Source organism: Carettochelys insculpta, chromosome 3 (genome assembly GCF_033958435.1).
Source record: "Carettochelys insculpta isolate YL-2023 chromosome 3, ASM3395843v1, whole genome shotgun sequence".
NCBI classification, from domain to species: Eukaryota; Metazoa; Chordata; order Testudines; family Carettochelyidae; genus Carettochelys; species Carettochelys insculpta.
The window spans coordinates 41,680,118-41,693,938 of record NC_134139.1 but is presented as its reverse complement, the minus strand read 5'-3'; the positions used below and the strand labels follow the sequence as shown (position 1 = coordinate 41,693,938).

The 13,821-nt window shown below is 40.2% G+C and overlaps 1 protein-coding gene across 2 annotated transcripts in view; it reads right to left on the bottom strand.

The window, feature by feature from the left end:
* The window catches only part of CRIM1 (cysteine rich transmembrane BMP regulator 1), a 315,027-nt gene that overhangs the window by 174,198 nt on the left and 127,008 nt on the right, over nucleotides 1-13,821 (bottom strand). For both annotated transcript variants that reach the window (XM_074989676.1, XM_074989675.1), the window contains exon 3: nucleotides 22-264. In XM_074989676.1, the coding sequence (XP_074845777.1) occupies nucleotides 22-264 (243 nt within the window). The remainder of the gene's footprint in view (nucleotides 1-21; nucleotides 265-13,821) is intronic.

The window sequence follows — 13,821 nt, the reverse complement described above, 5'->3', positions numbered from 1 at the left end:
AAAAATTGGCAACCTTTTTACCTGGTTTACATTCGTAGAGATCACAGCACTCCCCTGGCTTCCCTGATGCTTTAGAAACCAATATATTCAAATAGCCTGGTTGGCAAACTTTCCTCAGACAACCTGCAGGGTTGCACACACAGCGGCTTGGAAGTGGACAGCATTCTCCTGGAGGAGCATAACCTTCAATCAAGATGGAATCTTCTGGACAGCGAGGAGAAAACTGGACTTCACAGCGGGCCTTGGAGCAGTCAGGTTTCTCTTCTAAAAAGGAGAAATAAATCAGTATTCTGCATTCATCAGTAAAACACTGTCTGGATGCTTAAACTACACAAACTGCTTTGAACAAGCCTGAAGGCTATTACTCTTGCAGGTGATACGCCACAAGTAAAATCAGGATTGGCTAATGTCAAGTTTAACAGCAGCACTGGGATCTACCAAAGATGATAATATAGACAGAAAAGATGATAAATATAAGCTTAATAAACTATATTGAAATGTATTTGCCTTCTGTTATTTTTACACTTGCAGATTGTAATGAAACTAAATGAACATTTGTTTCTGTGTGGGCTGATCACCACTCAGACTCTGAGGGCAGAAGGTGGGGACCCACAAGAAACCTTAAAATACCTTGCCCTCGATGGACTTCAGCTTAAAAGCTTCCCAGGGTCAGATTCCCTGATTCTGAGAGGTAGCTGCCACCACCCAAGCGACAAAACCCCTCTTTAGAACCCAGGAAGACACAATTGGGATGTCTCCCTGTGGGGTAACCCCAAGCTCTTAACCCTCCCTTAGGAGAGGGCTTGAAAACAGAGAGGATTCTGATGGCTGATCTTTTGGTCTGAGGCATGCATGTACATAGACCCTTCTCTAGGGCACAGAAATCAAACTGACTTAAAAAGGTGATTTATTAACAAAAGATTAAAGAATACAAACAAAGTGATAAAGCATACTTGGTTGCTAGGTGTCACAGAGCACCTTTAAAAAAAGGGTAGATAAAAGCACACAGAATTACGTCCCTTGGATTTAGTTTAAGAAGTTACAGGATAATGAGTGGGAGGAAAAGGAGGAACAGGAGGGTGACATGACATCAACTAGCCTGAAATGTTGAGATGAAACCCAAAACAGACAATAACCTGATTGCATCTGACTAAACATTTCCTTTCTATTTACATATGTACATCCCCAGATCTCCTTGTGGCCCAAATAGTTCCTCACTCTCCTCTGGCCAGACAAAAGAAAACCCCTCAGCAGGTAGTTGCTACAATTCAAAAGGTATCTCTCTCCCCGCCCCCCGCCCATTGGCTCACGTAGTTGCTTGCCAACAGAGAACCCACCCTTTCTGGGTTCAACCCTTTACAACTAATCATTCATGACAGGTTCTGATGATAAAAAAAAATACTACCCCTCTCTCTAAGAATAGATTAATCTGATAATAATAGTGACAGTTAAGGTTTTTTCTAATCTTTTCCATACTAAAAACTGGCTTTCAGTAGTGTATATTTTGTAAATTTCCGCTTTATGAACGGAAATTACCCATGTTGATATCTGTCTCAGTTTAATTTGTTGCAAAAATCATTTAGCTATTTCCAACAAGATTAGAGAAAAATAAGCCCTATTTGTCATTAAAATTGTACAAACAGTTTCCATTCGGAGCAGAGACCTGATATTTGGTCATGGGAAAAGGGGTCACCCTATTATCAGGGTTGTGCCTTTGGGTGTTGAAAAAGAGCAATTTTCAAATATTCAGAAGAGTCTTGAAACATTTTGACAATTACTTTGACAATGTTCTTTGACGATTACTTCTGCATTAGACCTCCTTCAGTGCTGGGCTACCGTACTGCAGAAGAACTCTTTCTGCAGTTGCTCTTCCTAACACAACTGAGGCCATACAGATGCTCCTGCAACATCAACAGTGACCCTGTTCGTGCCCAGAAAGAGGCCTCACTGGAATAAAGAGTGTTGAAGGGCAGAGGGTGCTGACAAGTTAGGAAACTGAGGAGGCACCAATTTGTGCAGTTTGCAAGGGGTGGAAGGGGACAAGTGTGAAATATACAAGCTAGAGGAAATTGACTAGAAAGGAGACAGACAAGCTTTGAAAAGAAAGAGGTTCATAGCTGAAAAAGGTTTGAGTAAAGAGGATAGGATATGGGGTTTCCTAGGGACAAGCTGGATGTATAAAGATGCACCTTTAGCCCCTAGGGCATACTCCTACCCAAAACTTGGGAAGAAAATATTCCAGTGTCTCAATATTTCTCTGATATCTACAAAATTAATTACAGTACCTGCTGGCAAAGCCCACATCTCTCCCACCCGTAATGGTTGGTCTACAAACAGAGTAACAGCCTCCTACTTAGATCAGTTACTCCATTAACTTAGTAACAGACAGGTAGCCGTGTTAGTCTGTATTCCAACAAAACAAACCAGCAGCTATGTAGCACTTTAAAGACTAATAAAATAATTGCTATTCTTAAATAATTATTTTGTTAGTCTTTAAAGTGCTACACGACTGATATTTTGTTTTGTTCCATTAACTTAGGTGTTCAAAATCTGTACTGTGATCCAACTTTGCGGATGACTTAGCATCATTCCACATACTTGTATTTGTTGGTTTTTAAATTAAAACTAGGTAATTATCTACTTAATACATTGAAAGAAAGTTATTGATATATGGAACATTTGCATTTCCTAACTTTTGACATTTCAGTTTTCCTCTTGCTCTTTCATGCAACATCTGGGAGGCCCTGTAGTTAATAAGAAAGTTCTTAAGCTCTTTTTCCCTACTCCTCATTGGCTCTGACTCTTGGATCCCCATCTCATCAGATGTATTCTGTAAGACCCTACTTTGCAGACTACTGAACTCTTCTTCCTACCCCCATGTAGGATCAGGAGGCTCTCGGCTTCCAGGGCAGGACTGACCCCCTTTCCCTGAGAGGGAGAGTACATTTTGGAGGATGGTGAAGAAGGTGGATATTGCTTTGTCAGGTGGGTCTTCTTTCAAGTGGTAGCCATCATGAAATAAAACTCAAGATTTGGGAACCTACATGGAGCGAGATTTCTCTTGATGGCCCTGTAAGCAAATCCAAACATTCCAAAACATGATCACTGTCCCTATTTTAAGGTAACAAAGTATATCAGGTGGGAAGGAGCATTGAGAACTCTCAGAACAACCTCATGGCATAAGCAGAAAGAACAGGAGACTACAATTTAGAAAATCTGGTATCTATTCCAGCTCTGCTACTGACTGCTCTTGTGACTTCACTTGATTTCACTAATCTGTGCCTTATTTTGCCTACCAGTATACTGAGGATGACATTCTCCTCCTTAGTTAAATGCTTTGAAAACTACTGCTGAAAGGTACTAGCAGCTGAATATTATAATTATGTGCCACAGTAGCATCTCAACCGCAAAACTGCTTGATAAATACAACCTGCCTAAATTAAGGGTCAGCAACCTTTCCAGGGAGGAGTGCTGAAATGTGACCTTCTAACCTCTATGTACAGTTCAAGTGTTAATGATACTTTTTAAAACCACTAATAGTCATACTTACATCAACTTAATAAATAAAGATGCAGAGCTTTATTGTTTAGGTGGTGGTTGGTAGCATTAGCTGGTCTTTCACTAATCCAATGGCAGCATGGCTTTGAGCATGCTCCCAGCTGCAGTGGGGGATGGGAACAGGGCTGAACTCCCACATCCTGTGACAATGAAAAAAAGTGCCACCCTTGTGCCACTCTTGGCACCTGTACTGAGGGTTGCTGACCCCTGGCCTAAATAAACACTAACTCCTAGCTATACCACTTCTTTTCATGATTTAAAAAAAAAAAAAGTCATTCATGCAGACTTAAGGCTGCACAATGATATCCTGTGCCCTTTCAGAATGTCAAATTCTGTAAAACGTGAACTTCTTAAAACAAAGACATACAGAATTAAGGTGTACAGCCTTGTGAATGATGTATCTGAACGTTCATAATGAATGCCTTTACATACTGCCAGTTCACTATATCCTATTGGAGCTACCTATACCTACCCAAAACTCAAACACTTGATCTAATCCACAGAAAAAGACCACATCTGCAAGACTTTCATCATTATACACCCAATGCTATACGTTCACTCTCCTTTCTTCTAGTACTGCAGACCAGACTTAAACAACCTCCTTACTGCTGATAATCCCCATGGTAAAATGGCTTCTGTGCCCCACCACTGATGCAACTCCCACAAGCCAGCCTCCCCGCCCCCCAGACACACAAGGGCACAGCCCTCTTGGATTACCTCATACCACAATCACAGCTCTGCCAAATTACCACAACTAATCCCTCATTTATTCAGTACAGCTACATATAATACAGTGAATGCATCTGATATGCATGCAGATAATCCCTAGAGGCTATTACCAGCTTCAGAAAGTAAAGAGGGATAGGCATGTACCTTAAATCTTCATTTCCTGGTTTTCAGAAGCTGATACACCATTAGGTAATCTTAACTTTGTTTTTTGTTATTTTTTTTAAACCAGTGAATAGTGAAAGAAATCATGTATATAATACAGTCTAAACGTAATGTAATTAAATGGTTTGACATAGGGCAGTGGTCCGCAACTGAAATAGTGAAAAGAGCCATTTTTTAAAATTCAGTTATAAAATCAATACTAGAGCCCCTATGCATGTGAATACGAGACATCCTAAATAATCTTAAATAGCACTTTTTGTTACCCCTATTTTAAGAACAGTGCACACTTGATGATTTGTACCAGTTAGAAAGTTGTTACCCCCAATCTCCAGGCTTTAACCACCTCAACCCTTAAACTCACCCCCAAACCCACAAGTTTAACCCCTCTGAGCCTGAAACCCACCCCCTTCCCCAGGATTTACCTGCCCCAGCTGATGAGCTCCACATGCTGCTGCGGCTCCCCCCTGCTGCCTTCTTCTCAGCGTAGCTCCGGCTTGGGCAGGATTGACTACCCCTCCTCCCAGCACTCCTGCAGGCTGACTTCCCCCATATGGAGCATGCAGGCAGCTCCCTACCCTGCCAGCTCCCTCTTCTGGGGCTCCCTGCCCTGCCAGCTTCCCACCACCACAGCTGACTGCCCCAGAGGCTCTGGAGGCTGCTGCAGCTTAAACCAAAAAAACCCACACAAAACTAAATTCCATTTTAACTGCAGGCATTGTTTAAGTACAGCAGCCTCCAGGGCCACAAATGAAAGTCTGCAGCGACAGTGCTTGGAGCTGCAAGTGGCTCCTTAAAGAGTTGCATGCGGCTCCAGAGCTGCAGGTTGCCAATCCCTGACATAGGGGATAGAACTTGGGGTAAGGAGGAGGTGCACTGAACCCCCTGGCTTGAAGCGGTTTCCATCATATACAGGCTTTACAGTGTGGTTCAAGGCTCTCAGTATCTACTATCGACTATCAGAAGTGTCCAGCACTCCTGTATTTTAATGTATATAATCTTTCCAAAACTGCACAAAGTCACTTCTATCCCGCTCACCTTTTTCATCTTTATTCTTTCCCTTTACAATTATTTATATTTATATGACATTGCATTTTTTCTAATGAAGGAAAGATCAGTGAACTGAAAGACTCAGCTAGGGTTTACCCCATACAAAAAAAGATGAAGAGAACATGGTTGGAAAATGGAGGAAACCTGACAGGTAACCAGGTATAGCATGTAACTGGTACTGTTTGCTTGGTTTACTTTCCATTATTTTTCATATGTTTGGCTTTTTACCATATATCTCAATCAATTTTTAGGCATATGGTCTGAATGGGTAGATTTATATAAAACTTTTAAAAGATTTACAATTTCATTTTTAATCTCCATATCCATTACTAAAATATCTCAGTCGCTATGCTGCGAACATGATAGCATTTAGGCCCCAATCCAGCAGAGACTCATATGCATACTTACATTACGCACAGAGAGAAGTCCCACTGCCAGAATGTAAAAGGTAAGCACGTTAAGCACCAGGGACAAATCATCTTTTTTAATCAAACAAATGCCTTCAGAACACCCTATTGCAGAGCAGTTTCAAGGATTTAAAGAAAAAGTAATAGAACCCCATTCCTGTTCTCCCATTCACCCCCACTCAGACTGCTTCTACACAGGCCACTTTCTTCAAAAGTGGCATGGTAATACACAGCCCAAAATATGCTAATGAGGCATGGATGCATATTCTCCATGCCTCATTAGCATATGGTCACGAGAATTAGAGTCCGGAAGACTGTTCTTCCTGAAAATTTTTGGGAAGGGGCCTCCGGAAGAAGGACTTCCTTCCAGAAGACCCCCCCCTGGGGCTGTGCTTCTAAATGGAGTTTTGGAGTCTGGAAGACCGGTCTTCCGGACTCCAAATCATGTGACTGTATGCTAATAAGGTATGGGGAATTTGCATCTGTGCCTCATTAGCATATTTTGGGCCGTGTATTACCATGTAGAAACAGCCTCAGAGAACAAAATGACTGAATTTATAACTACTTCTGTAATTTATTGGCTATTTTCAGATTTGTATGAATGCTAAAGAAAATTTGTTCCTCCTTCTTCAGGGTTTTCACTACAAACGAGGCCCTGGATAGCTCAGTGGTTTGAGCATTAGCCTGCTAAACCCAGGGTTGGGAGCTCAGTCCCTGAGGGTGCCATTTGGGGATCTGGGGCAAAATAGATTTAAATATATATATTTAAAAAAAAAAAAAAAAAAAGAGATGGTGCTTGGTCCTGCCAAGAAGGCAGCAGACTGACCTCCCAAGGTCCTTTCCAGCTCTATGAGATGTATATCTCCATATATATACATATACTATTCCAGTGTCACACAGTCATAATTTCGTTTCCATCAAAACCCAAAGTGAAGCAGTTTATTTCCACAGGGAAAGAACATTGGAACACTAACATTCTTAATGCAATACAATCAACCGTATGCAGACAGCTACATTGTTTCTAAAAAAAATTCCCTTAAATTTTCAATAAAAAAATTAAAATTAGACATTTTTTACAAAGTCATTTAATTACCTTTAAAATGTTTACTTGCAAAACAGACAAACACACAGAAAATTTTGGTTTGCTTTTTTAAAATTGCCAAAATGAAGTAAAGAAGAGGCAATAATGCACTTCACCAGAAGAGAACTGCATTATTTTTTCTCGCTAACAGAATGAAAATATATTCATAAAATAATTTAACTGACAAATGTAATGGCATCGCTTTGATAGTCTTTTACATTCCTCCAATAAAATATATACTGTTGTTTAACGACAAAACTGTTGTTGCTTCACATTCAAATATATTATCCCAACTATTAGTTATTTATCAATGATAAATTGCTTGAAACTGAACCTGCATGTTTTAACCTTATATAAATCACTGTACTAAACACATGTTCATGCTGAACATTAGTGAGTTACCAGGACAAATTACAAACAGGCATATTTTGTTCTTATTTGCAAGTCAATTTGCTAATTTTTGTATTTGACAGAGATCCTTTGTCATGTGGAAAACTGTCCAAATGTAATCTAAGCAATAGTTGTAGATGAACTCAAGCATTATACTTTAATTTTGTCACTCTTAATTGTTTAGTTCAGTCGTACACTAACAACCATATAAGAATTACTGCTTCCCGTCCACCTCACCATTCTTTAGTAATGCTTATCCAAGTTCTCTTTATCATGCTAACTGCAACTTATACTACATTACTGATTTAAATATGATATTGAACATAATTTTTATCTTACAGACCATCAATGACTGCAGATGCGTGCACAGGTGTTAACAAGAGCCTCATGAAATCCTAATGACAGTTCCAACCATGCTAACTTTAATGGCAAGTGATCCAAGAGATGTTAGAAACACTAGTCAACACATGGGATTGGATAGCAGGGGACTGAAGAGTCAAGAAGTAAATTTGTGTTCTTCTCACAGGTAAGAACATGGAGCAAGACCTGCCAAATGAAACTCTGTCACAGGATAACTGGCCTTTAAGGAGGAGCTGCCCAAGCTTTACCTGTGTCTTTCTGGCTGCCTCCCAAATTTTCTGGCATTTCATTTTAGACTTTCAGGCATTTATCTTTTTAAAAAGAAACCCTGATAAAATTCCAAACAATTTTTTTTCTACTTCAATTTTTTTTAAATTCATTTGACACTATTTGCCAAATTTAACCTGGATCAACAAATAGGGTGTGTCTACACGGGCACAGATCTCCGAAATAGCCATGCTAATGGCCATTTCGAAGATTACTAATGAGGCACTGAATTGAATATTCAGCACCTTATTAGCATTAGGACGCTTCCGGCCATGGCGCTGTGAAAGCCCCGCTTTCGAAAGCGCACAGCTCGGTGCAGCTACACGAGGGTCCTTTTCGAAAGGACCCCACACCTTTCGAAATCCCCTTATCCCTCTCACTGATCGGAATAAGAGGATTTCGAAAGGTGCGGGTCCTTTCGAAAAGGACCCCCGCATAGCTGCGTCAAGCCGTGCGCTTTCGAAAGTGGTGCTTTTGAAGCGCCGCAGCCAGAAGCCTCCTAATGCTAATGAGGTGCTGAATATTCAATTCAGCACCTCATTAGTAATCTTCGAAATATGGCTATTTCGAAGATTTGTGCCCGTGTAGAGACAGCCATAGCGTATCATCCGCAAACTCATTTTTTGGGTCAATTTACTATGCAACTGAAACATTTCACACAACTTTATAAAGACCTCTGTTTATATATGCCTCAGATTGATAACCTGTCTCCTGCAGAACTGCAATTGGCAGATCAAGAAGCAGAATGGAGCACAGATGCATACGTTGACTCCCAGACTGATAGGATAGTAATCCTGCAGGGAGTATACAGGCCCTGAATCAGGGAAAAGAATATGAGTGATGTGTTGGACATGTGTTATTTTAAAGAAAAACCTGAAAGAAAAAGGGACCTAGAATCCTGTGGCAGGAGAGTGTTCTCTATTTCATAGTCCACTGAGTTTGCCTCCCTCTGTTCTACTCCTGTTAATGCCGAGGTTATTTGTAAGCCAGTGAACTAACTGGCTTGTCTAGTTCCCTCTTCTTCAGGGTTTCAGTTTTATTTTTAACCATTACTACTCATGTCCTTGCTGACAATCATAAGAAGAGAGGAAGTAGTATTTAAATGATAAAATTGAGTGACTGGCAGAGCTGATAACTCACTGTGTATCAAAAGCAGAACTGAGGGAGAGGAGGAGGAAGCCTACAATCTCAAAAATGGTTTAACGTAGTAGCTGAAATCACTAATCAAGTGGTCAGAGTAAGGAGTCAAAATCAAAGAGAAAAATGGAGGTGAATGGTAGCTGACAAACAATGAGGGGAAAACAGAACAGTCAGATGGAATACTGTTCAAAGAAGAGTGGTTAGAAGCTGCAGATGGGGGTGGGAGCCCAATACCTCTTCTGTATTTCTTTGAAAATGTATACAGATTTCACTGAGGACAAGATGACAGAAAGCGCAGGAGAGCATCAAGTGCAGAAAAAAAATTAGGGAGTCCGCATTCCAGAAAGAGCAGGAGGAGGGAAGTGAGAAGGACGCAGATACACATGAACTTCGTGAGCATGTGTAGAGCAGGGTTGAAGAGGAGTTAGGGCAGATGTCATCAAAAGTAAGGAAGAGGAGACAGAAGTTATGAATTAGAGATGCAAAGGTTGGAGAAAAAGGAGTAAGCATGTAATATAGTTAGGAGAAGTAGCAGAGAGAAAGACTAAGGGCAATGGATATAACGAGAACCACAGGAAAGTAGTTCCCGGACATGATTAATTTTTAGTTTATGAAACTTATCCAAGGAGTTACTTATGCCATGGATCAACTGTGTAGAGAATTAGTTGAGATGAATCAGTTATGAAATGAGTTAAATTTGCAAAAAAGCAATTATAATGATGAAATGCACGTACAAGGTGAACCTCTCTTGTCCGGCATCTTTGGGACCTGACCGGTGCCAGACAAGAAAATTTGTTGGACCACAGGAGGTCAATATTATCTAGCACACTGCCAACATTTCCTCTTGGACCATAAATTAATAGTTTACTCTGAGATAAAAATGCATAAAATTATGCCACAACAAATAACACGATATTGGCGAAAAATCATTGAAGAATATGGTGTCATTGTAGGTGTGTGCATCCCAAGACCACAAGATGCTGGAGAGAAAACCTGCAGGACAATTTGATGTAATACACAAGCTTGTCTCTTTCACAAAAAAGGTCCAATAAAGAATATTATTTCACCCACTGTGTCTCATTAAATTTGGCAGATACCTGTCAAGAATCAGGTCAGTTTCAGTATCTTCTTTCTTCTTAAAACCATGTCGCTACCATATCCAATAAACCCAGGGGATCTTTCTGCTCGAATACCTCCACTCTATTCTTGTGATAAACAGTAATATTTCAGTAACTGCATCAGAGACTTACTGTTATTCCTCAGGCTAGAAAAGGAGTCATAACTAGTATATTCTAGACAAAAAATGAAAGTGGTATCTAGTGTAAGACCACTACGCTATTCTTTTCACATTAAATTACACAATATTCAAAATGTTTTCTACATCACTGTAGACTCAAGAGGCATACAAGCAGCAATTTTTTTTTCTTTTTTTAGTTTTGTTTTGTTTTGGGCCAGTGCTAAAGAATGGATTATACTTTTTTTTTTTTTTTTTTTTTTTTTTTTTAAGTGTTAGAACCTTTACCAGGTACTACTGAATATTATAACTTCACATGATGCTACTTTCTTAATTACGCCATTATTTGCTGCCAAAATTTTAGGACTAAGAGGCAGCAATTTTTACAAAGGAAGCACAGCACAATGCTCATGTGGAACCAGCAGTGCCAACAGCTGCCGTGGGCCCCATGCCAGTGGGTGGAGCTGGAGAAACATTGAAATTTCTATAAAGTATTACTTATTAACTTAAACTTGGAATTCCTATTCTGAAACTGACTTTTTACATTGCTTCTCAATTAGCGTGAAAAATAAAGATGCTTGGATAAAACGTGCAGCAGCTAAGTTGTACTCTTGCACTAGATAAGGAATGCTCAGATCACAACACTGCTCTCCCCCAATTCCCTCATATTAGAGAGCAGCAGCAGGGGCCAGAGGACCAGGCCCCCTTGAAAGGCTGGTCCCCTGTTCATCTGCTCGCTTTGTACCCTCTCCCCTTCTGTCAGCTAGCCTGGGTGGAACAGCAGTACATGGGCAGCAGTGTCATGCTGGAAAGACCAGCAAGAAACAACTGAAGAAACTGGTGTTCCATTTTCTACAAAATTCTCAAATTTCTAATATATGCAAGAATGATATGGTAAACTTATGAGCACTCCTTACCTAGTGCATCAATACAACATCTTAATTTTTTCATACTAATTGAGAAGCAATATAAAGAGTCAGTTTCAAAATAGGAATTCCAAGTTTAAGTTAATAAGTAATACGTCATAGAAATTTAAAAAATGTTTAATGTTTGAATATTTATTTTCCATTGCCCTTGTTTTTTGTTAAGATGCACAATTACACTGATGTAAATCTTATTATGGCTCTTCAAGTTAGTATGGAAGCAGGAATACACCTCAGAAGAAGAGGGATTATAATCAAACTCTGGGAAAAAAAATATTTGAGTGATTTTAACAACTGACACAGGACTGTGCTGCTTTCAGTCCTAGGGAGTGTCTTCTGTACAATCATCTTAAATAGACATGTGAAGAGGTTGGTTTTCACCCAAACCCATCTTGTGTAGACCAGGTCATCATGCATAATATCACAGTGGAAAGCAATAAAGATGTCTGCCAATGGCCCTGAAGGTATCCATTTGAAAGCATAAATTACTACTATGATGTTGCCACCAAAATTGTTCAAGTTATTAAAATTTTGTATCAGAAGGCAAAGTGTGCAGTAAAGAGAAAACAGGAACTAATGGATCAGTTTAATGTTAACACTGGCATGATGCAATGTTGTTACCTGATCCTCCATCTTATCTAAAGTTGATACTGGCTTTTGTTTGACAGATTGTTAAGTATGGAAATGGGCATTGGATGGACAGATGGTGAACTTGCAGACAGATTCAGTGGACAACTGTTTCATAAATATTCCATTGACAAGAAGCAGCAAAGAGGAATAAAACCTATTCACTTGACAGAAATTGCAAGATTATTAATAAAATAAAAAATGAGAATTATAAAAATTAATTTACCTAATAATGTTTTTCTCTATTTGGAAAATAAAGCCTTGATAGGTAAATGTAAGTACTACTTAGAGAGCATACTTCATGATACTGGTGACTGCATATTTGATGTAAGGTAGAGAACAGATAAAGCAATATCTATATTTCAAAAACTTAGAATGGTATGGAAGACCAATATACATAGTGGAAACACCAAACTTAACATTTTAGAAACAACCTCTTTTGTCACAGCATATGATAAAACAGCAAGTTTGCACAATGAAAACGGAACAGCTTTCAATGTAGATGTCTATATAAAATTTGTGAAGTAAAACGGACTGACAGAATAAGCAACAAAGAGATTCTAGAACAGTGGTCACCAATCAGCAGACTGGGATCTACTGTTAGATCTTGAAGCCTCTGATAGGTGATCCTGGCTGATTTGGCCAGTAGGGCAGAAAGCTCTGACACTTCAGATGCCCCCACGCCACCAACCCCAGTGGTTTTTCCCATGCCCTCTGCCTGGGAGCTGCCCCCCAGGAGCCTCCTGCTTGCTGTGCAAGGTAGAGGGAAGCAGAGGAGGTGAGTGTTGATAGTGTGTGACCTTGCCACTGTACCCGGTCTCCATGGAGAGAGGACAGGACAGGGCTCAGGATGGAGGGAGATTGCTGGCAGCTGCTCCTATGCCTGAACATTCTCAGAATACTTAAAGGGGCAATGTGAATCTTTGTCACTCTCACATACTGTGTCTCTCTGTCAATCTCACACACTATCACACTCACCTCCTCACCCAACATGTAGTTCTGCAGTTGCTCTTACAATTTTTGCTTCTTTCAAAATGTGTTGTTTTAGGTTTTTTGACTGGTCTGTGCATGTAATATTTTTTATTTCTCTTAAGCTCAACTTAGTGAGTTCTAAAATACCTAACTTGTCATGGCTGGAGGCACTGTCCGTATGGCAAGTTTTAAAACTATATTATACCTAGGCTTTTAGTTTCTCCTGATAGTGCACCTCTGTATATTAACTCATACTGCTGCCCATAAAATTAATTCTCTCAATTTTTTCCATCTATGTGCAGAACACTGACTGGGAGTCTCCTGAAATTGGGCTCAATCATCTGGAGGCTCCTTTAACCAAATCAGGAGATCAGCCCCTAACAGTAAGGCAGTGCAGTGGGGCTAGGGCAGACTCTTCTTCACCCTGGCCTTGTTCTGCACTTGGGGGAGGCAGGGCCGGGGGTCTCCACAGGCTGTTCTGGCCTGTGTGTGGCATGCCTGCACAGCTCCCATTGACTGAGAATAGGAGGTATGGGGGCAGCGCCTTCAGATGGAGGCAGCACACAAAGCCATTTGTGATAGAGTGAGCAGGTCAGGGCCTCAGAGGGGATGAACCCTGGGCAGGGCAAGGGTTTTTGAGTCTGAAGTAGATCCTGGATTGCACTTATTCAAAAAGTGATCTTATGCTTAAAATGGCACAATCACAGCTACTTACAACAACAATACAGACAAAGAGACAGACACATTTGGGGCCTCTTAAGAATTCCCAATAACAGGCCACCTAAACAAGCATGTGTTTTGTCAACTCCTGTGCAAGAAATGGAGAATCCCCCCTGGAGGCAAACACTGTAGCACGATGATGGACCTAAACGCCATAATTATATCTGAATATAAAAGACCTAAAAAAAATGAGCCAAGAATAGA